Below are 22,983 nucleotides of genomic sequence, written 5' to 3' on the forward strand. Positions count from 1 at the left end.
TCCTTCCGTCGTGATGGTCGTGAGCCCTGCGTGAAGGAGAGCTGTTGACGAGGATGAGCGGTATGTTAAGTCATCATTCGAATAAAATTGTGGAACACTGATTTGAACACTTTTAGCCCAAAATCTGGTTATCAGGGTGTTTAAGGGCCGCTACGGTTAGCAGTTTGAGATTCATTTTCCTGGTGCTGGCTTCCGTGTCTTTGCACAGCGAGCGTTGGATGAGGGATGGAGAAAATCGGCGCTGTCTTGTTCTTGGCTTGATCCAGAAACCAACCAGCGTGGGGAAGGGAGATGCTTAGGAAGCTGCCTTGCGTCTCCTTGTAGTGATAATGGCTAATTTAATGCCTCTTGTGTGATATCGCACAATCTGCTCCGTACTGGTACGTTACGTTATGGCACTCTGTTGTTTGCGAAGGTTTGCAGGAGAAATGCAAAAATGTTTCCTTTCCATTTGCTAAAAATACTTTACCCTTAATTCTGAAAAATTACTTTGCGGATCTTCATATTTCACAGACCATAACTAGATTACTACCTTTTACTGGAATACTTTGTGTTAATGAAGACCGATTGGGATTACATAATAGATTTCCTCTAAAGAAGGCATTATGTGGTTATTTTTTACTGTCTGGCATTCTAGTTAATTGCCTTGTCATCATTAATTGATGGGACTAAATTGATATAAATAAATAGATTATATTCCTGAGGTTAATTTGAAAGAGAGGAGGGGCTTAAAACAGGTTGCTGTGGGGTGTTTAAGCATGTGCCTCGAATGCAGCGTGCGATTAGCGACCGTCGAAGAGCGCTCCTGCGCCGAGCGTCACGTTTCACGCTCGGTCGGCGTCAGCGCTCGTAAATCCGCGTGGCAGATGGATGCAGCTGGCTCTGTCCTGGGGAGGAGAGGGAGCGCTCGCTCTTCCCGGACGAGGCCAGGGTAGCTTGCGTTGCCCCGTTGTCTTAAAGCTAGCCCCAACTGATGGCTCGGCTCAGTCCTAAGCTTCAGCCCTGCAAACAGCCGGTGGTCCTGGCCGAGGACTGAAAACAGCCAGCCCCGTCAGCCCAGCTTATTTGACAGTTTGAGCACCTCCAGTTTCCAGGTTAATCCAGATTTACGTCTAGAATTACTATTAATCAGCAATCAACTGAGTCCATGGGTAAATCGACTTTTTTTTTATTAGATTGCAATATTGCATAAAATACTTTTGCCTGGAAGGAGAGAGCTGGTGGTGGTTGATGAGGAGCACGGTGTCTTCTCTACCAGCCCTTCCCGTAGTGCTCTGCACATCTTCTGCCGTGCCTTGCTTTGCTGATGGGGGTCGGCTTTTCTGCATTTACATCTCGACACTGCTCCCAGACTGGAGCGTAAGTGCTGTGCAGCCCCTGCTCTGGAAGAGCATTCCCCGGGGCTCTGCAGGAAGCTTCCTCCCGCTCCCTTGCACGTCCCTTGCGAGCGTGCCAAGAAGAAGAAAATAAACCCCAGATCCCTTCCAGGCGCCGGGAAGGAGCTGTGTGCCAGGGCCGGCGGGCGCTGGGGCGGCCGCGTGGGATCCGAGCTGCGAGGACCGAGGCGTCGCACCCTGCTGGCTTGGCGTAACGGAGGAGCCGTGTCGTCGCTGCCGGGGAGAGGACGCCTCGGTGGCTGCTTCCTCCTCTCTCTTCAACGCCGTCAGGCCAAACATCTTTTTGACAGCTGCCGCGTGGTTTTGTGCGCGGCGCGTGCAGGATGCAGCGCTTCTCCGTGGTGTTGCCGTTGCTGGAGGATGCTCGATACTCAGCGGTGCCCAGGGTTTGCGCTGCTCCTTCAGGTTCATTTTCAGGGGTTGCGTTTGCTCCGAAAGCTGGTAGATGCCAATTCGTAAGGCTTCAAAAACATGAGAGAGCACAAACAAATGGTTCCTTACATGCTTGTATGCTTAATATATGCCTTATACGCTTAATACGCTCAGTGTCTTTCCTGAAGTCCCCGCTGCCCTCGCCTGTTTGCTGTCTGGAGCGGTCAGTCCTCGCCCTGTGCTGGAGCAGAGTTTGGGAGTTGACTCCCTCCCATCAGAGCATCGCCGGCTCTTCCAGCCAGAGCCTCGCCGGCCCCCGGCTCCCCCGGCTCCTTGCTTAGTCTTGGTGCCGCCCAACGTCTGAGGTCTCTTCGGGTGCCCGGAGGACGCTGAGGTCTGCTATCGCTTTTTTGCCAGCCATTTTGCCGGCTGCAGCATTGGTAGTTCAACTGTCGAACTGTAATTCCGTTTTGAAGTGGTTCTCAATTAAAATTGATAATTAAAGAGTTATTATTCAATTTTCAAATATTTACGGATTTTTATAGTGTCTTAAGTCATGAGCCAAGCTCCGCGCTGCTAGCAGAGGGAGAACCAGAAACCTTTTTCCTTCCTCTCGGCACTTTCTGAGCGTGGCACGGAGCTCCTCTCTCCTCCTGTCCCCTCCGAGGTTTTCCCGATCCCCAGCAGACCCCGTGCAGCTCCGGCAGCCGCTGTGCAGGGGGAGGCAGCGCCTGTCAGAGCCCAAGGCAACGGGCGTCGATGGCATCCCGGCAGCTCCCCTGAGAACACGGTATTTTGGACAAAACCGAGGCACGGCCCCGCTTTGGCACACTTGGGGAAAACCTTGTAAGCCTTGAGCCAGTGGTTGCAACGAGCAGGGAAGCTGAACTGGAAGTTAACTAAATAAATAGAATTTTTCCTCCATTTTCTCCCTCCCCCATAAGAATATGGCAGCTTTTGCGGGTGTGGGTATCACTGCTGCGCTGGGAAGTGACCTTGCTTTAAAGGTGGCATCTGCCTCCGGTACAGCCGTAACCAAAAAAACGCCTGCAGGGCGAGGCCATCTCAAAAGAAGTTTTGTAGAAGTTAATTGGAGCCCCAGGTCCTTGCCATAAGGACCCATTTCCATGGAGAGAGCGATCGATAATGCAGAACGGCTGCTGGCACGCAGCGGGCTGGGAGCCCTTCAGGTGTACGTGCACGTGTAGGTCGAAGAGGGGCTCTTCTCGGTGCGCTAACAGAGATTGGGATGATTAATCTGAAAACAGTTTAAAGCATTCATGAGTTGTAAGAACTAATTCCCAATAAATCAAACGGCATCCCCGTGGGAGTAAGGAATAGAAATAAATGAGGGCTAAAGAAATTGATAAAGATCCTTGAGCAATAAAGAGACAAACGCCAGTTCTTTCAAAATTATGTTTAAATGAACAAAGTTGATTTAACTGTCTTTTTTCATGCCTTGTACGAAGATTTAGGTCTATAGCATGTCATTATATCAAGAAATAATTTGCCAAAAGACTTCTTAGCATTTTGTGTGCATTCCACTTAATGACAATTTTAATATTCTAGCTTTGGTCCTATATCGTTAGGAGGAGGTTTCAGTTGCTCGGCATACTGAGTTCATAAAGATTGTTTCTAATTTCTTTTTCAAATCTGGTCTAGAGTTCAGAACCATCAACTCGTGAATGATCATGTTATTCAGTAGAATTGTGGGGAATACTATTGCTAGCTGCTTGAAGTAAATACACAGCTTTGGGACAGCGCAGTTTCCGGGAGGGTATTCCTGCTTTGTGAGCCTCCGGACGAGGTGCTAAAACCAAGTTCTGCCATACTATGTTGCTGGAAAGAGAAGAGCTCGCCTGTCTGGTCCGATTAGGAACACCGTGCGTGCAAGTCATAGCTGGCTTCCTGGTCTCGACAAAAAATACCAGGCGAGATCTTACCTGTAAGTGTATTGAAGTGATGCTTCGGAAAAGTTTATGTTCTCTCGGTGATCAGAGAGCATAAGCAGCCCTCCGCTGGCTGAACTTCTGCTTATGGATTATTTCCCTTACAGATCCATTTGCAGTAAGTCCATCTCCGAACGTGGCTTTCCGCCTCTAGGACCTCAGTGGGGTTTTGTCGTGTATTTCCTTACTCTCCTCTGCCCCCAAAATAAGAAGCGCTGGGTTTAGCTTTTCTTTTTCCCATGGTCAAATAACTCTCTCTTGCGACATTATCACAAGAACAGAAGGATGGGGGTAGCTGCCCCCAGGCAGTGCCTAACGGCATCCGAATGCACTCGGGGCCACGGGTTCTGCCTGGACTCCAGACCCCCTGAAGCTCAGGGAAGTTCTTCCCTAACATCAAGGGTTTGAATGAGGCTGCTCTGCTGAAGAGCTAATTTGGAAGGCGTAGACCCCTGCTCCCAAATCAATATGGCATATATTTATACCAGTAAAGTACATCAAGCTACCCGGTGTGCAAAAGTGATTTAAAATAACGCGTAACCTATAAACTCCTTGGAAATTCCTCTGACCTCGGTAATGAAACATTCCTTCAGCAGATGTTTATTTTCTTTTTGTAGATATGTTTATGGTCTCGAGATACAGATATTTGAGTCGAGAAGCAGATCTGATAAATGGAGGCATAGGAACAAGTCAGGGCGATCCGGGATGCTTTGTGGCTTTGCCAATGCGAGGTCTGGCAGTGGTGCTGCCTGACTCTTCCATTTCCCTCCTTTGGGCCGCTGAAAATCATAATGGTGCACAGAAATTATTTCCTGCAAAAAAACCTCCACTCTGACTCAGAGTTTGGCTGTTGGTACTTTCACAAGGCTGCAGTTCCTAACTGTGATGTGCCCTAAGGTGTGAATCGGGGAAAAATGACATCCAGATGATACTGTGGAGGAAGACACAGCGATGAGGACTCCCGAAACCAAAGCAGAGATGGGGGGAAGATGCTCATCTCTTGTGTCAAAAGCACTGATGATACAGACTTTTATTTTCTCTGATTTTTTTTGATTGGCTCTAAAAATAAGAGAGCCAGTAATAATGGGTGAGTTAATGATGCTGAGTAACCATGATATGCAAAGATGCTGGATGAATCTTTCGTGGAGTTCACTCTTTGGCAACAAAACGTGGTACCATTGAGCATAAATGACAGCAGAGTAAATGTTTACTGAGAAGTCAAATCCTATTATTAGTTGTATTACTATTATTAGTGCTGTTATCACTGTTGCCTATTTTCTAGTTGTGTTAAGTGGCATAGAGAGCAAAAACGTACAGGCTTTTCCAGCGCATTCATAAAAATAGGTCTTAGCACAGGAAAAGTGGTACCAGTCGGAGTTGCTGTTAAATGGAGATACCTGCCCCATCGCTGCCCCATCGCTCTCTGTCTCTGCAGCCTGCTGAGGACTTTGGCGGGTGGCACGGGCAGGGGTCTGCTGCCCCGCAGCCAAAGCTGCCGTGCTTGGCTGTGCCGCTGCCGCCTTTGCACCTGGGTGCATTGTGCCGCAGAGACATCGCCGTTGGGAAGATGGCTGAGGACAGGCGTTGGTCCTGCCTATGTCAGCAGAGCCCCAGATGTTACTTGGTTTACTCTCTGTAGCAGTGTACTGTGCAGTCAGAAGTATCTGGAGGATGCATTTTCATGGCACTGGTGTCCCGATCGCTCCTTAAATAGTCCCGAGGAACTGGTTTCGGGGTAAGGTTTGTCAACGGGTGTCCCAGCACACACCAAAAAAACGCCCAGCGCTTTCATAGTGCTTTGTAGCTTGTATTTCAGTCTTCAAAGTTTGTCCTGATTTTGTAAAAATGCTTTATTTGGCAGCCCATGAGCAGTCTTGTGATACGGTACAAAAGCCAACTTTGTCCTGGCGCGTGCTTGTTCAGTCCTGTTTGTTGGAGCCATAGGTAATTACTCCCATACTTAATGAATAGCATTACTTTTATTGATGAACGCAGAGGCTGCATGTTGGAAAGAGGAGGTAAGGATTAAGTTTTATGGCCTACTGCTGCTATGAAAAGGAGCATCTAGACACCAGTTAATGTCCCCTTGATGGGATTAGCCGTTGCATTAACTGCAACTGGATAAAATTGCTAAGTCTGTTATTTTAGACTTTAACTTCTTAAAAACTGTAGATACAAAATAAATTCACTTTCATCTTAAATGCAAATGACATTTAATTCTAGAGAAAAAAAAAATCCAGTGTATTTACGTATTCTTGTGATTTATATCTCGTCCTACATGGATAAGAAGACTTCTTCTGAAGTCTTTATTTCATCTGCGGAGCGCAAAGATCAGGTTAATTTCAGACGTGTAACCTGGCAGTCCCTCGGTTGCCACCCGAATAATCTCAACTTTAGGTGAGGACGGTGGGGACGTTAAAGGCAGTGGCCTCTCCCTGCAAGGTGACACGTTGCTGGGTCCTCAGCAGACACGGTGAGACCTGAACATCTGTATTAAGTTCTTGTGAGGGGCTTTGCTTTTGTTTGTGGTCCCGCTGAGAGAGGCTGAACACACGCTGGGATTTGTTTTCTTCCAGGGCGAGTGCACGTCAGTGCCTGAGGGTAAAAGCCAAGCGTTTATTTGGGAGGGGAAAAAAGGGTTTATAAAACCAATTCCTGTGTGATCTGCCAGTGATACAGCTGTGGCGGACAAGTTCCCCTAAGTCTCAAAACATTTGTCCGTGCAAATATTTTAAAACTCTCTGTATGGAGGAAAGCTATAGGTACCTGTTACGGCATCCTTCAGGTCCGTTATGGGTGGTGCGGTGGGGCGTTGCCCTCTCACAGAGGCGTTACGGCTCTGCCTCGCCTTTGGGCGACCGCTTCCGTAATGCCGACGAGTGAATCTTGGTCACCTCCTAAACCAACGCCGAGTGTCTGGGTGCCTGCTTGGCCAGGGACGGGCTCGCTCTGAAATGCGGGGGTGAGGCGTCCTGGTCTGTGGCTGCTCGAGATTCTTCTTTCGGTTTTCCATTTGGGCTTTAATCTTCTGATAAGCCATTGGTACAGCGGAGGGGAAACGTCAAGGTAAATGAAGACTTAGAGAGCAGCGTTTCGCAGGGGAGAAATAACTTCTGTCATCAGATATTTTTTTTTTTCCCCCCCTGTAAAAACAAGAAATAAGAGATGAGGTATTTCTGAAATCTTGATGTCAGTCAGGAGCAATCCTGACTGACAGTCCCCATGCATCCCTCCTTGCCCTGCGAGTGAGAGCTGCAATGCAAGGGCTTTAAAGCTGCACACAGTGAAGGGAAAAAAAAAAAGGAGAAATTGGTAGATGGTTACTTGAAATCCATCATCTGGAATGTTTGATAGCCCCAGATGGAGCAGAGCTCTACAGGATAAATCCGTGCCTGCCTGGACTGCTGCATGGCGAGGCGTTAGCTTGGATGGCAGGCACCCGGGAGCGCTCGCTCCCCGTTCCCAAAGCCAGCCAGCGCTCCGGTGTGGGTCTTCACTCCAGACGCTGCACGCTCCGTCCCCCTTTGGACAAACGGGCAGCGAGGGAGGATGTCGTAGGCGGCGGGTCTCTGCTGCCGATGAGATCCAGAAGAGACTGATGCCATCAGGTATGGCCAGGAACCGACCGAACGTGATTTCCAGCGGAGCAAAGTGAGTCAGTGACATAAACTGAATAGATGATGCTTTTAAGCAAATTGTCCCACTATCAGACAGGGGAATTACAGGCCTGCGTCAGTCTTTTCAGATGTCATTACGTACGCTCTGTGCTATTTTGAAGTGCCCCATGTTGGCCACACACAGTTTTTCTTGGTGTGTTCAAAGAGGTACGTGGTTTCCCATGAGTATCATATTGTCAGTCTTCTCTCTTTAGTTTAATTAACTTTTGAGAAGAATATTTTGAGGCATGATTTCTTTCCAATATTTGTGGCCTATTTCTTGTGACAGTAACCCTTTCTGGAGCCACCTTCCCCTTCCACCTTGCCCCATGCGTGTACTGCAGCCGTCACCTTGGGGGGGCTGTAACCACGTACATCATGGTCGGTGGAGCCCACCAGTGGGCTCTGACCCGTCTCTCTGCTTCATGAGCTTCCCTCCTTCTCCACTAAGGCGTGTGATAAGGGAGGGCTGCCTCGACTTTTTGGTAGAATGGGATTCTTTGTTATAATCATCTTGATAGGATTTCGCTTCCTTGTTGGCAATACAAGACAACGTGCAACCAGAGGAGGACGTGTGCTTTGCGAGTTTGGAAGCTAAAAAGTAGAAATATCTCATAGTGATATTTCTATAGCCGGTAATAGCACCGGCTCCTGACACAGCAGTGTGATGTTGCGTGATGTGTCATGACTTGCATGTTGTTTTACCCCAAATGTGGGAAGCTTCTCCAGACATGCTCAGCAGGAGAACGATCGCACTCCTCTTTTAGGAACTAACACAAAACCGTTGAGGAAGCGAGCGTGGTTAACCGTGACTCCTGCTTTAGCGCTTGCTTGGAGTAGCTGGGACGCAGGTATGAGCGATGTCAGCGTGTTGGACCACGACATCATCAGTCGGTCCTGCCGTACTCTGGGATGCAAACGCGGTGCAGTCTGCAAGCTCTTACGTGGCTTTGGTCTCCAGCAAGACATCCCCTTGGAGAAGGGTGTCCTCGTGCTTGTTGCTAGCTTGTTCTACGCATGTGGGAGGAGTTAGGGTTCTTGGGATGAAGGCAAATTCAAGGACGTCGTCCTCTTTGTGTTTATTGGGAAACAAGGGCAACGATCCAGTGCAATGGTTTATCACAAGCCTCTGTCTCTCTTTCCAGGGCTTTCTCCAAGACTCCAGCTTTTCCCAGCCAGCTTCTGCGCCAGTAGGTTGCTCCTTTGGGAGAGCGGAAGTTAATTTCTCATTATTATCATGTGTAGATTCAGAAGATGGAAGATAGTCGCCTTTTGCTGTCCCTTGACTCCGCAATAACTTCATAGCCAGCGAAAAGAAAGCTAACAGTTGCGCAGGATAAAAAATAGCCTAATCAAGACTGTTAGCAGGAGCCATTTCTCAGTGCAGCGTGCGGCAGGGGCGGGAGGGAGGGACGGAGCGGGGCTTCGTCACCTACGCGCTGGGGCGGCTGCCGCTTGTGCACCCGTACGGTACAGAGCGTCTGCTGCGTGGTACCCTGCTGCTTTATTGCCGTGTGGCTGTAACCGGCGTCGCCCTGCAGCCCCGGGGGATAGCGTACGCGGGCAGCGCCGAGCGAGAGGCCTGACCGTCGCGTTAGGATCGGCCGGGAGAGGATTTCCCCAGCTTTGCCAAGGCAGCCTTTCCCCGCGCTCCTGCGGCTCCCTGGAACGGTGCTCGTCTCGCTGCCGTGGCGCAGTTTACAAGCGCTTCCTGGGCTGGTGGCAAGCTCTGAGGCTGCTGGTGCCTGCTGGCTTTGGCAGGGCCCCCGTCAGCAGCTTCACACCTACTTTTGTGTTTTTATCATAAAGGACTGAGCTGCTTTAAATATCCGCCTTGGCAGGGAATTGAAATAAATATAAGATGATAAAATAAAAAATCAATTTTAGAGCCATGGACCTTCTCGAGAAAGGGTTCTGGCTGATCTTATTCCATTGCCCTGGGAAAAGAGTAACTTTTGGCTTTGCAATATTTACAATTCCCTTTCGGCAACCCGAGCTCCCTAGGCAGTAAAACAGAGTTTTCATTAAATGATGCATCCGACACTTAGCAGATCTTGATGTGACAATTTAGAGGGAACTAGTTGCATTGACCAGCCTTATTAATATTGCAGTAACGTGATTAGGGGAACATCTCGGTCGTTTAGGCCAAAGGGACTTTAATTTATGAGCACAGTGGAGAGGCAGATACGAAGCATCAGTTGACCAAAATATCCTAATCTTAACTTGGTTTCTGTTTGCTCCCTCCTTGCGTCCGGTTCGTGTTCGTGATAAGATGAGTTGGTTTAGATTCTTATTATCCAAGTAAGGGACTTCGTATAAATGAAACAAAAATCCCTTGGAACGGAACTTGAGCTAGAGGTAGGTATGCGCAGCTGAATTTGGTGCCAAATCCAGAATGACATCTCTGGAAAATCTTCCCTGGCAGTCCCCTGTGTTTCCTGCTGGTACAAGCACTCCGTTACCACCTCTCCCCGTGTTACTGAGAGAAACTCCAGTTTATCCGGTGGCCTGGACCGGTCCTCAGCTGGAGGCGAGCATCCCCAGGAGCCCCAGGTAGCCCCGAGCAACCCAGCAGGTTCCGAGACCCATCAGCCACAGAGTATGGTTGTTTGCATTGAAAATAAGTCTGAAAATGGAATTTAGTATCTCTTTCCCACTTGTAGCAGGAACAACTTGGACAAAAGTAGCTCTTACGCTGTTGTGGCAATTTATGTGAGAGCCGTGGTGGTAAATAACAGGGGGAGAGGGAGGGAAGCATCTCAAATCTCATCAATACTTAAAAGACAAAAGGCTTTCTGCTCTGCAATTACTCTTCCTGTCCTTTCCCCTCCTTCCCCCAGGCCACAAGCAAGAAGCCTAAATAGGGATCGGGCAGCTTTTAAATGCCACAGGCTCATAAAAGAGAGGAAATTCAGAGTTGTAACTTTGCTGTGTGCTATTTGGGTCTGTAAGCAAGTAGACCATCCTGCAGGCTCCACACAGTGGGACCAGAAATAATTGCACCGTCTCTGCACAGAGCCCGGCTGCCCTCGTTTCGGGGCTCAGGCGTTCGCTCCTGCGCGGCGCTGGGGACGCAGACAAGCGGCGTGCCTGGCTGCTGGCGCCGAGGGCAGGTCCCCGCCATCGCGCCCGGGCTCACGGGGATTTTGGGGTTTTTTTGTGAGTTGGAGGACGGGGTGCGCATCTCTGCTCATGGAGCAGCAGCGGCGGCGGCCGTTGCCAGGTTCGCTTGTTGGGTTTCCCAGCCTAAATTCAATATGGTGATTTCCTGCACGCAAGCAAGGCGGGCAAAGTGCTCGTCTCCTCCACTGCTGGGGAGGGAGGTCACGTTCTAGGATGGCCCTGTTCGCCTGCTCCCAGTGTCTTTCCTTTTGTTTGCTGCCTTTTTTTTTTTTTTGTAAGAGCAACAAACCCTTTCTTGTCTCATTGCAAACAAATTTATTCTGAATGGAGGGGGAAACGCTATTGACCTTTCTGCATTATCCTGGGGAATCGGCTGGAGTGAGTAAGCGGAGTAGCCTGGTGTTTGATGTAGAGCAAATACAGGTGAGGCGACCTGCTGTGAGATCGTGCCGCCACTTCACGGCCACGAGTCTGGTTTTTGTCATACGCGATGCAAACTCGCAAAACTGGCTGTGACCGTCCCCACCGGGGAGGGACGGGGCACGTGGCGGCCAGGCTCTGCGGGGGTCTGCTGACCCCTCCAGCAGCCCCAACACCTCATGCTGCAAGCACAAACAGGCTTCTCTGTGGGTTCAGATCACTCTGGCTTGCTTGCCTTCAGCTGTACCGTGATATTAAAATACTATTTTATTATTTTCCATTTAGTCCTGCATTAATGAAAAGAGCACTATGTAGCTGCAAAGTAGTAGCTAATCAAATCAAGTAAATTGCCGTTAATGTTCCAGTACTTGTTGTTATTGCCGCGGTTCCAGGTGGAGTTTAATACAGAGGAAGACGATTGCTTTCCGTGTCTGATGATGTGCAGGCAAGCCAACCTCGCCTCGGCTGCAGGCTTCCTGCGAACACACCCGCAGGAGCCGGTGGGGAATTGCAGTCCCAGGGCAGCCCGTGCTCAGGCGCGCGGTTTCGTCCCCCTCTTCTGCAAAGGTGCCAATGAAATCCCTGAATTCAGGTTGAGCAGCAAAACCTTCAGGGGAGATCTGGGTTGGAGTCGCACCCGTCGTGCGTCCTGGGAGTCCCCATCGGACCTCATCTGCTGGGTCTTCCTGCAGCCATCAGTTTGGTGCTCTTGGCTGTTTGTGTGCCAGAGAGATAAGCCTGGGAGATCTTCCCTCTGTGCTCTTTCTTTCAGCAAGAGAAATATAGTAGCAAGGTATATCAGGTTAAAAGTGCCTCTCGTTTTGTGAAGATATCTTTAAAATCCAGTCGCTTTTGATGAGCCTTAAAGCAACTCAATACGCTCTTTGCAAATTCGACAACTGCTCCAGAGATCCTTAAGAGATTTTGTTTCATTGTGCTTTATTTTGTATAAATCTCATTAACGGTTTTCCAGTGACCTCTTAGCATGTTCTTTTTTCATCGCAGAAGTAAACCAACTAAAACCTGATTCCAGCCTTGCAGCATGGCAGCGAGGTTGCAGAGCTCAGCTCTGTGGTCCCTTCACACGCACGCTCTCGTGGCACTGAACGCGAGAAAAGCAGTATTTTACTCGCGTCAAAAAACTTCAGGTCCTTTGAGTGTATGTTTCCCGAAAAGCCGCGTGTGCGAGTGCCGAGGCACTAGGCAGGAGGTAAGTTCCTGTGCCGTCTTTTCATTACTCGCCTTAAACATGCAGGTAACTTGTCGTAAGCCATAGGGCACGTCTCTGCGACAGCACCAAGGGGAAATCTTTGATGTTTTGAGAAGGGTTTGAGCTGACATGTGCAGTGACTGGGGGTTTATAGAATAAACACCAAAACAAGATATGTAATATCTCACTGAATTAATCCCATGCTATCTACGGCACTGTCAAATCGGCACCGTGGCCGCGCTGACACCCAAGTGTTTATTTTCAGGGTGACGCACAGGAGTAGAGAGGAGGAGCAGCCTCACCCAGCCCTTGGGTCTGGGCTGCTGGGACACGGGTGGCAGGAGGAGGAGGAGGAGGAGGGGGCACGGTCTTGGGGGAACGGAGCTCGGGTTTCTGGTCACAGGGAGTACGTATTTGCATGCGTGTGGGGAGAGGAAAATTATCTATAATTTCTGTTCTAGTAAAAAAATGTTTTAGTAATCACTTAGACCAAAGATCATTTCAGTCTTGCAGATGTACGTGGAAGTAGAAAGTCTGTTTTCATACTAAAAAAGACTTTGTGCAGTTTCCGTCCACGTTCATTAAATTTGTGATGTGCACGCGCGTTCCGGAGAGCAAACGCTGAGTGTAAATCAGGCAGAGCATCCTTTTGCATGTACCCGAAGATGCGTACTTACGTGCAGAGACAAGGGAAAAGGATGGGGCTTTGGCAGCACCATCCCGCGATTGCTGATGGTGTTTGTTTTGACGGAGGAAGGGCGTTGTATCGGTTGATCTAGGTAATTTCAGCTGGCCAATGGTGGTAGAAAATCATCATGAGCTTGTTTTCTCAGTAGCAAGGTGCCTTTATGCACTTAATGGAGCATTGGGATGAGTTACTCCATAATTAACAGCTTTTACATCAACGTTACTGCCCTATTATTATGTGATAAACATGGGTGAGGGCGGTTGTCTTCAAATGGAGTATTTTGTTAGAGAAAAATGAGAAGAGGGTGCGTGCAGAAGCTTGTTCTTGTGCTTATTTCATGGCGTCATGCTGTTTGAAACATAGAAGCGGGAGGGAAGAAGGATGCTTTTCCGGCTGGGCCAGGCACTGATCTTTGCACCTTTGGCATGGCTCTGAAATCACAAGCCGATATTGCATGAACACAAACCACTTAATTTGGCTTATTTATTTAAAGATCTTCCTAGCGTCGCCTGGCCTTGAAAATATTTGGTGGGTTTTTTAGCAATTCCAGGTATCGCTTTGCTCCGTCTGAAAAGATCTGGCTGCTAAGGTCCAACAAGTCGCAGGGTGCGAGGAGCGACGTGGTCTGGACTGGATGGGGCTGGGGGATCCTCTCTCTTGAAAGGCTTCTTTCTGTTAATTTGGTCTGTTTATACAAGTTCAGCTTTACTTTATCAAAAGGCTCCAGCCAAAGCTTTCCTGTGAAAGTTGTTTATTGCTGCTACTGCTAACGTCGTCGTTTTTCTTTCTGTTCTTGGTGTCCTAAAGCCAAATTACTGTGACTAATGCACCACTGTAATGCCTGCAGCACCTACAGCACTGCTGCCTGCGTGGGACGCATGCTGTCCTTGCAGTGACGTGTTGGGGGGTTTTTTATTTTTTATTTTTTAGTATTACAGCAGAAATGCCCCTGTTGTGTATTGGCTTAGCAGATGGCAAAACATTTCTGTGAAATATTGTCGTACACCGAAAGGATGTTGCCTCCTGTCAGCTGGGCAAGCGTCAGTGCGCCTTTATTGATATTCTAAAGCATCAGCGTGGTTTCTAAGCGGAAAATGTTTTCACATTTGAAACCATCGCAGTCAAGGAGGTGCTCAAAAGAGAGAAAGTTATTCCATGTCTAACACTGATTAAGCAGGAACAGCGAAACCAATGTATAAGCTGATGCTTTTTTCCTTCCGTGCTTTTTTGCTTGTTTATTGCCTTTTTAAGCCAACATCCATATTCTGGTGCTGCATTAGAGGTGGTTGTTATCTAATCCTGCTGATGTGTTAAAAAGAGAGAGATTGTCTATAATAAAATAATAACAATCTTTTTTTTTCCCTTAACCTTTCTTTCCTTCTAATTTTCAGCGTGTAGCTGAGCCCAATCGTAATAGATCCTGTGCAAACGCTGGCTATTTTATGATAAGATTTCCTTTTTTTTTTTTAGCTCTCTCAGTGGCACACTTACTTCATTAGGTACAAGATTCTCAAGTAAAATTTTGCAGATTGCAAAGCATCAGTTAATCCAGTTAACAGCAACAAAAGGTGAAAATGTATATTATGCCAAATACAGAATATTGCTTTTCTGTAGAGACTTTGGCTGGTCTGTAGTCCATTGCTTCATAAACTCTCTTAGGGTGGGGTTTTTTTCTTTATGTAATCCAAAACTGTTTCTTGTTTTCAGACCACAGAATGGTTCTATGATCCTGTACAATAGGAAGAAGGTGAAATACAGGAAAGATGGATATTGCTGGAAAAAAAGGAAAGATGGGAAAACCACCAGAGAGGATCACATGAAACTGAAAGTCCAAGGAGTGGAGGTAGGAGAACAGAGGGGGCTGGTTTGGGTGATAGGTGGGCTGGGAAGCAACGGCTCCCCAGAATACGTTCAATGTGAAGTTGTCCACGCGTTCAGAAAAATATAAATATTTGCTGAATTCCAGCTTCCCCCCCCTCAATATACACGTGTTCTTTTTTTGCTGCTTTGAGCAAAATTTGAATATAGCTTCACCGTCTGATTGTGTTGCTGCTCCCTGGTTGCCGCGAGGTTGTACAGCTGCAGTGTTGAAGAAAGGCACTGAAGCGTCTTCACGCCGAGCATCTTTTGGTAGAATACGTGCTTTTTGTAGCAGGCCCTTCACAAGGGCGACCAAACGCCTCGGGTGGGTCGCTAAGCGGTTTTTTTACTGTGCAGGCTTTGTATGTATATGGTTTGATTCTCACAAAATACCAGCTAGTTTTTGGTAGCAATTGCCATCATTTTCCGTAGGCTTATTAAGTGTTGGTCTTACAGTATACAGAAATAGAATTTCTGTTGAATTTAGACCAGAATTGGACTCTGCTTCAAGGCACGTTTTGAAGGAGACCGTTGCCCTACTGGTGGTATTCAGCCATTCAGAGAAATTCAGATGGATGATTCCACCTGACACAGCATTTCTGGAATAAGCCTGTTTGTTCTAAAATATGTCGTTGTTTGACACAACTATTCTTTCTTCAACTCTGTCTGTGCGAGGAAAGAGCTACTTGATAGCACTGATCGCTTCTGATGTTAAAGGTCTGCACAGACCTGGATAAGAAGTACGTTTATTTTGTTAAATGGGAATTATATTTTCTGATAGTAGAAGTCCAACCGCAGAGCTTTGCCTAGCTTAGTTCCTAAGACAATAGGCCTGTATTCCCTGCATTTTATGCCGAACTTGAGGCCAAAACGGTAAAAGGGTGTTAAAATGTTTAATTGTAACATTTAGCAGTGTCATCGAGAAATACTCTAATTTTGGCAAATGAATGGCGAAGCCGTAAGGGTATATATTTGTATAAGCTGTATTGATTTCTGCAGTTAATAGGCTGCAGGCATCACTACGGATAGGAAGCCGCACCCGGTGACGCGGGCATAACACAGCACAATTAGCGGCGTTCGGAGTAGTTGGTGGTGTTCAGTGGCAGGCGAAGCTTAACCCCTTATCTCGAGGCGTGTCCCATAGCTCTCAGGCTGGACTTCGGGCTGAGCCAGGCTTCCCGACCTCACCCCCAGGCCCGTCTTGGCAGATGCCTTGCGTGGAATTGGCCTTTCTCGCGGAGGGCTGATGAGCGTCCCGCGCTCCCCGGCGTGGCTCCGCGCGTGGTGCTGGGGTTTGGCACCTGCGCCGTGTTACCGAATTCGGCCTGGGGGATTCGAAGCGGCCGAGTGCCTGGAACACATCTCGTGCTCCAGCTTCCTTCTGGGTGATTTGTCATTCTTACGTTCTGTCTGCTTTAATGAGGTTTTTGGGTTTAAAATAGTATTAAATGGATTGCATTATATTACACCAGAGAGGCATAACTCTGTTCCATAATTTTTGCATCCAATAACGTTTTATTATGACAAGCCAAAAAAAAGTCGGCATAAAATAACTTGTGCGTTGTTTTTGTTTCGGGTTTGCAGCGCGTGATCTAATTAACTCTTGTGGACCTTAACGATGCAGAATACCAAAACCCGCGCGGCCAACCTCACCTGTGGCAGGGCGGTGGTGACCGCTGGCCACCGCACATGCACCGGATTCAATAAACACTCCTGGTGTTTTTTCAAAGATGAAGCGATCAACCCCTGGAGTGCCCGAGGGTGTGGATGTGCGTGGCGGTCACAGTTAGCTCAAATAGCCCTGCACTGAACCCAGTAATTTCTATTTTATTGAAGTGTGTCTTCTGGAAGGTAACAAATCTGAAATTGGATGTATCAGGAGCTGGAGAAGGCGCAGCTCTCAGGGTTTCTTCCCGTGGCTGATCACATTCGCCACTTAAGAAAATAAGCGTCAAAGTACTTGCTTTGTGATTTGGATGTGCTGGGGTTCGGCCATTCATTCCTACGTCTTTCTCCAGCTTAAGAGCCCTGTAGTACCTGATAGTTTATTTCCAAGGAGGTACTTACGCCCTCTCATCAAGTTGTCCCTCAATCTTCTTGCTGCGAAGCCCGACAGACCCAGCTTTCAGCCTCCTGGCTTTGGCAGATGCAGGATGCGGCCAGTTTTACAGTTGATAGGTCTTGCAGCAGATAAAGCAATAACCGAGCACAAACCTGGTTCCTGAGCCAATGCTGTGAACAGCTAACGGCAATTTTTACTGGGCTCAAAACTGGAGGAACACAACTTCTACATAAATCCATGTGTTAAGTAGCACTAAGGGTGTATCAAAATCCAGAATTACCATCTAAGTGGTGAAAAGAAATTAATATTTTTTTCCCCTGGGTATCGGAGCATATGAAGGAACCAATGATTCAAGTCATAGTAATCTACGTGTGGAAAGACAGAAGAAAAGAAACCAACAGGAACAGGCAAATAGAGATTTGGGTCTGAAATTTAACTCCCGCCTAAATCTGGGTCTAGAAGAGTTGGGTCCACTGCAGAAGCATCTCTTGTACCGAGTGTGCCTGAAGCGTGTCTGTGCTGTCCGAAGGCTGTAGGACAGCCCTGCCCGCTCTGCTGCCGTCCCCTTGCTGTCCCATCTCGCTGACCGGGCGGCATCTAAGTGATTGCTGCCAGTCTCCGTTCTGAACAATGCAGAAAAAATTCATTTTCTTGACCTCTAAGCGTTGCTTGGACAGAATTATGTATTTTTAACCTTCTTAATTAATTACTCTATCAGTACACGGATAGCGCTATGGGTTTATGTTTCTGATACCATCCTAATGGGAAGTGATGTTCTTTACTTGGGCACATAGGCAACAGATTTAAAATAATAAAAAAGGCTTTTTTCGAAGTTGGAGTGATACTGTAGTTAACCACATTACGGTTTAACAGGGCATGAAATAACTGTCTGCCTGGTGGCACTGCCAGATCATCTCAGCAACTCTTGCAGCCAGAAGATAAATAGGTATCGTCATCGCACTGATGGAAAAATACTTGCGAAGCCGACAGCCAAGAGCATCGATAGCATCCAAACAGAGCTTTGGGAACTGCGAGTAATAGGCAAGAAGGAGAAGTAGGTTGGCCCGTGAAACTACTGACCAGCCAATTCTGAAAAGGGATTTGTATTAGTAGATTTAATAATTAATTACTTCCTGAGTGTCATCAGCATGAAGGCTCCTGCATCTTTCCAAGTTTTGGGTAAGGAAAAAAATGCATTTTGAAACCAGAAGTTTACACCAGATACTTGGGGATGTTGGTGTCCATCCGTACCATATAGAAGGATTTGGTGAGCAAGGACAATGCTGCTAAAGCAGATTTAGGACATAAATAAGGAATAAACTCATTTAAATAGGAATACACTAACTTAAATAAGTAAGGAATAAGAGGAACAAACCAATTAACCAAGCGGATGTTAAACGATAACTGCGTGAAATCCTCAAGCTATTGTCTTGGTTAGCATCACTGTGCATGAGGGTTTTGGATATTACTTGGTTAATCTGATGCACAATCCTGTTACAAATCGCTGGATAAACCAGAAAGGAGAAGGTAATTTGGCCTTTCCCTTAATATACCTCTCTGTGCAATTCTTTGTGGAATCCATTAAAAATCTCCAGTCCGTGATCCTTTTAAAAATTCTGATTAATTAGGATCCCTGGTGATGTGTTCCTAATCAATTCACATAATTAAAAATTTTAACCAATAAATAATAGTAAGGAGAGTGTTGAAATAGCTTTAACATCATTCCAGACTGGTGCTGCTCCGACTGGACAGTCGGCTCAGCTGATGCGTTTGCCTTTCCTTGTGCATGAACCTTTCCAGGTGCCTATAAATGGCGCATTCACGTGAATTCATAGTAAACTGCTGCTAAAATTAAAATAAGGTCATATTTTTTATAGCCAATTTCTCTCTTGTCCTCTGCGGTTTGGAAGGTCAGCGCCGATTCTGTTGCTCTTTATCCTCTGTTGAGGATGTTTTGGTCTCTCCAAAGCCCAGCGCCTGAGAGGAGTTGGAGGAAAGGGCTCTCAAACTGGGGGCAAAGCCGTGCCCCGCAGAGTCCCTCTCTGCGCACGAGCAACGCCGCCTGTGATGCGGCTTTGCCGAGTCAGTGGCAGGAGCCTGATGCTGTACGAAAACCCGAGGGCTTCGGCAGCAGCAGCACCCGTCGGTGGGGACGCTCCCGCTCCTGTGCTGGGGCGGCGGAGGGAGCGGCGCTGCCGGCTGAGCGGTGACGCCACCGCCAGCAGCCCCGGCTCGTCAGGGAGCGGCCTTCGTCAGCGCTGATTTAGTCTGACACCGCTAATTTCTGATCGGAGAGGTCAGAGGACAAGATGGATGCGCCAGAGCTCATATATTTGAAATAACTTGTTCTCTCATGCATAGATGTATGCTATCTCAGTACAATATGATGAACTTTATGAATTCCTTAAAAAGAAAAAAAAAAGGTAAAACTTGATTTAAGTCTTGTTAAGAGAGAAACTCCCTTGTGGAGATGGAGATGCAGAGTATCAATTTTGTATGCAGGACTTGTATTTAATTATTATCATAACAGTCCCTGAACGCTATTACAGATTAGTCCACGAGGACAGGAATGGAAATTTTAGATTATTCAATTACTGCATAAACCCTGGGACATCACTGTCAAAACCTTGCAAAAGGTTTCTTTAGCGTCTGGGTCTGAAAATGCAGCGTACCTCAACTCGGGACCGCGCAGGCTGTACGACCTGGGTGATAATAGCGTCATTTACGCTTACAGCTTGCGAGCTGGGAATATGTGCTAAGAACAAGATGACTTTTCCTTTTAGTAAATGACCGAATGGGCTTTTCTGTATTATGTAAAATAACCCATCGTGGAATATTAAACTGCAAAATGTTTTTACATCTCTCGATTCCCTGCTATTGTCGGTGAAATTTACTTGTAAGTTATTACTGGAGGGTGAAAGCAACTTCTGCGATCGCACGCTCAAGCAGCACTGATCTGGAGAACTACTCCTAGGACAGTCTGATCCAATTCACTTTAATTTACGTGGGCTTTGCTCGCCCTCAGAGGTGAGCTGTGTAGTTTGCAAACTAATTAGGATTGCATTGTTCAGTCGGGCTGCTTAATGCATTCCAGAGAAATACTGCGGAATGGCTTTGGAGGAGAAATGAGAGTTTAATGCGAAAGGCTTTCTGGAAATATGACACACGTGTGCATACATTAACGCAAACAAGCGCAGCTCTGAAAGCAAAGGAGAGAAACTGCTCGAGGAGGAGCGACGGTTTTTATACAAATCTACTCTTTATCATCGCTACTAAGGGTATTTTCCTTACAGCTCTCCTAATATTTGACTTTTGCCACTTCTAACCAGCCTCTCCCTTAATCTCCCGTAACTCATCAGAGGGCACAGTCCCACAGCATCTCCCCGTCTTTGCCGTGGCGTGCGCATCTCTGCAGTGGACACCATGGGCCGATGCTCGTACAGAAATGGGGAAGGCGTGGGCTCCTCATGAGCTGTGGTGGGACTTCATTCTGTTCCCAGTTCTAGGTGGTGTTTACGGCATCCAGAACGTGGGGTTGTGATGGCACCGTAATGATTCATGCGTCTGTGGCAGTCCTGGGGAAATCGGAGAGTTGGTTTACTGTTTCTGAAGGGGAATATGGATTATCATTAAATCTGGAATGGGTCTCCTGAGAGTCTCTTCTGAAGGGAACGTACATATCAATAATTTGTTTTCTATATTGGGATCCGAATGTATTCGCTTGCAGTAGCATAAATTCACAGCAAATGGTCGTGGGTTTTGGCATCTTTTCCTAGCGCCCTATACGTGTCGAGGAGATTTTATTCTTCAGCAGACCTGTAACGTACCTAACTCGTTCATTGTTGTAGCTTATTTTACAGTGTATAACTTCAGCAATAAAAGCTTTCTTAATATCTGGGTGCCTCAGAATGAAGATTCAGCTGAGATCAGGGCCACCGGCTTGTGTGTGATGTTGGAGGAGATGCTCTGCCCAGGTCCGGCACAGTCGGGATCGCATCCGCTTGGAGCCGTGCCTCGGCAAGAAAATGGACGCGCTGGTTGGTGTTTTAGCAGGCAGGTGCGTGCAGGAGTTGTTTCTTCAGAGACGTGCTGTTAAATATTTGGCTTTATTTCCTGCATGGACTAACTCATACCAAGCCACCGGTGCAATGCTCTGCAGCACTCTAGGAAAATGCATCTTTGGGAGAGAACTTTTAGAGTTGAAATACTCCAAACTCGCCGCTCACAAAGCAGGTTAGCGGTGTTATTACTTCTTGCACAGCGTGAGGGGAAAATGGATAATGGGTAGCCTGAAACGACAGCAGATTAAGGCAGCTGTCCTCGGGATGCTTCTGGCCCGACAGAATTAACTTGTGCGTGGGGCTCACGGAGATCAGGGGACCGCTGGCTCGGCATGGTCCCGCAGGCGATGCCGGCGTGGTCGGGGGGCAGAAAGATAGTCCACCTTATTTCTCGTTACCCTGGCACACACAAAACTGTCCTAATTGCAGCTCTTGCAAAACAACTTGAGCCCATGCTTGATTTTAAGTATTGTGTGCTGATATTTCTATTTGGTCGAAAGTCTGAAGGACTTTCTCGATTTAGCAGGAGGTAAATGGATGGAAGTGCAGCTGCGGGTTGCTTTTACTCCTGTGCTTTTCCCCCTTCTTAAATGCAGTAGCTGCATCAGGGCCGTGCTGGGTTGGATGCCTCCCTGTTGGGGAATCCCTATCCCCCATCTCGTTCCTTAACGCGTGCCCTGCAATGAGCTCCGGAGAAGGGCTTTGCTGTAACAGGTGAGTGAATATTTGTGGGAGAACTATTAAATCTTGAGATGCTGTAATAAGGCTTTTACGCTGCATTTTCTTCACTCTCTCAGCCTGGCAGGGTCAGTCCAGAATAATTAAATACCGTCTACCAGATGAAAGTGTTTCACTTGGGGATCGTCACTTTGTGAAGCTGGGTTACTGGGAGGCTTCCAGATGCAGGCACTTGGTAAACAGGGGGAGCCGTAGACTGGAAGAAATGAAAATAAATTCACAAAGAAATAGAGTCTGTTTCTTACTCCTCCTTTTGCAAATAGTCTTTCCAGTGACATATTGGGAATGGATTCGGTTACAGCAAAAGCGGGAACGGAGGAGAGCTGCGGCGCAGAAAGAATGCTCATTACATTTACTTGAGCTGATGTAACGCCAGGCAACTGTTTTTATACTCAATTAGTTCACGCGTCATTTTGGACACGAACCAGAATGGAAAACGTTTTTGGTTTTGGTTTTGTATGATTAAGGGGGGAAAAGGTAGAATAAAAGGGTTAAATTGCTTTCTCAGGCTTTTTCCCCTTGTATATGATTCCTTCCACCATTAGTTTTGTGTGATTTCAGTGGGGTAAAGGATCCTTACCCTTCCTGATCTGCTTTTAACAAAAGACGGCTTCTAAAACTTAACAGATTGAACTTTCTTTTTTGAAAACAATTTGCTTCGTGGCAACAACTGAGGGTTTTGCATAAACATGATGAAGCAAAGCTAAGAGCAAGAGCTTTTGGGATCGTGGCTCAGCTTGAGCATGTTTGTGTTCAGCATTTGCAAACGTTGAAGCAGCAAAGGGTACTTGTAGGGCAGGCTTGGCTTATTTGCCTTAATTATCCTTGTGGTTTGAATGCTGTTATAGTAATGTTAAGCCTTGTGCGGCGTTACTGCTTGTACACCAGCTAGTATATTTTGTACACAGTGGAAAAAATAATCTGTGGGCTTTTTAATAATACAGTTTAGCAAACAAAAATCTTTGTTGCAGTAAATTAAAAAAAAGTGATCTTTTGACTTCACGAGTAATCTTAAAATACATTGGAGAAGCACAGCGAAGGCATTTAGAACAGTTATGTGGCTTGTGAAGTTTCTGAAATAAGATGCCAACCGGCTACACCCAGTTACAGTGCATGGTATCGCTTTATCCAGTCCCTGAAGGCTGGTGAAAACAGCAGAAGGGCTGAGAAATGGGAGTAAATGAGATAATGTGGATGCGGTGTGGTACCGGGTGAGGAGCCTTCAAAGCCAGCCAGAAACGATGGCTGGGGGGGATTCTTTGAGTGTACGTGGGGGTCAGGACCCCTTTTTGGGTGGTGGACCGGTGGCCTGTAGGCAAGTTCTGCCCAAGTCAAGGGCAGCCATCCCTTCACTGCAAGGCAACAGGTTTGCGGTAGCGGTTCAGGTAATTGCTTTGTAATTGACTGCATCGCCTTTTTTTCCCCGTTTAATAAATAGCGTGAATAA

General features: G+C 47.2%; 1 protein-coding gene across 6 annotated transcripts in view; it reads left to right on the forward strand.

Annotated features, from left to right (window-relative positions):
• Positions 1–22,983, forward strand: part of CAMTA1 (calmodulin binding transcription activator 1) — a 326,965-nt gene that overhangs the window by 101,588 nt on the left and 202,394 nt on the right. For all 6 annotated transcript variants that reach the window (XM_072884097.1, XM_072884090.1, XM_072884094.1 and 3 more), the window contains one exon: positions 14,523–14,658. In XM_072884097.1, coding sequence (XP_072740198.1) covers positions 14,523–14,658 — 136 coding nt within the window. The remainder of the gene's footprint in view (positions 1–14,522; positions 14,659–22,983) is intronic.

This window comes from Ciconia boyciana, chromosome 19 (assembly GCF_034638445.1).
Source record: "Ciconia boyciana chromosome 19, ASM3463844v1, whole genome shotgun sequence".
NCBI lineage: Eukaryota > Metazoa > Chordata > Aves > Ciconiiformes > Ciconiidae > Ciconia > Ciconia boyciana.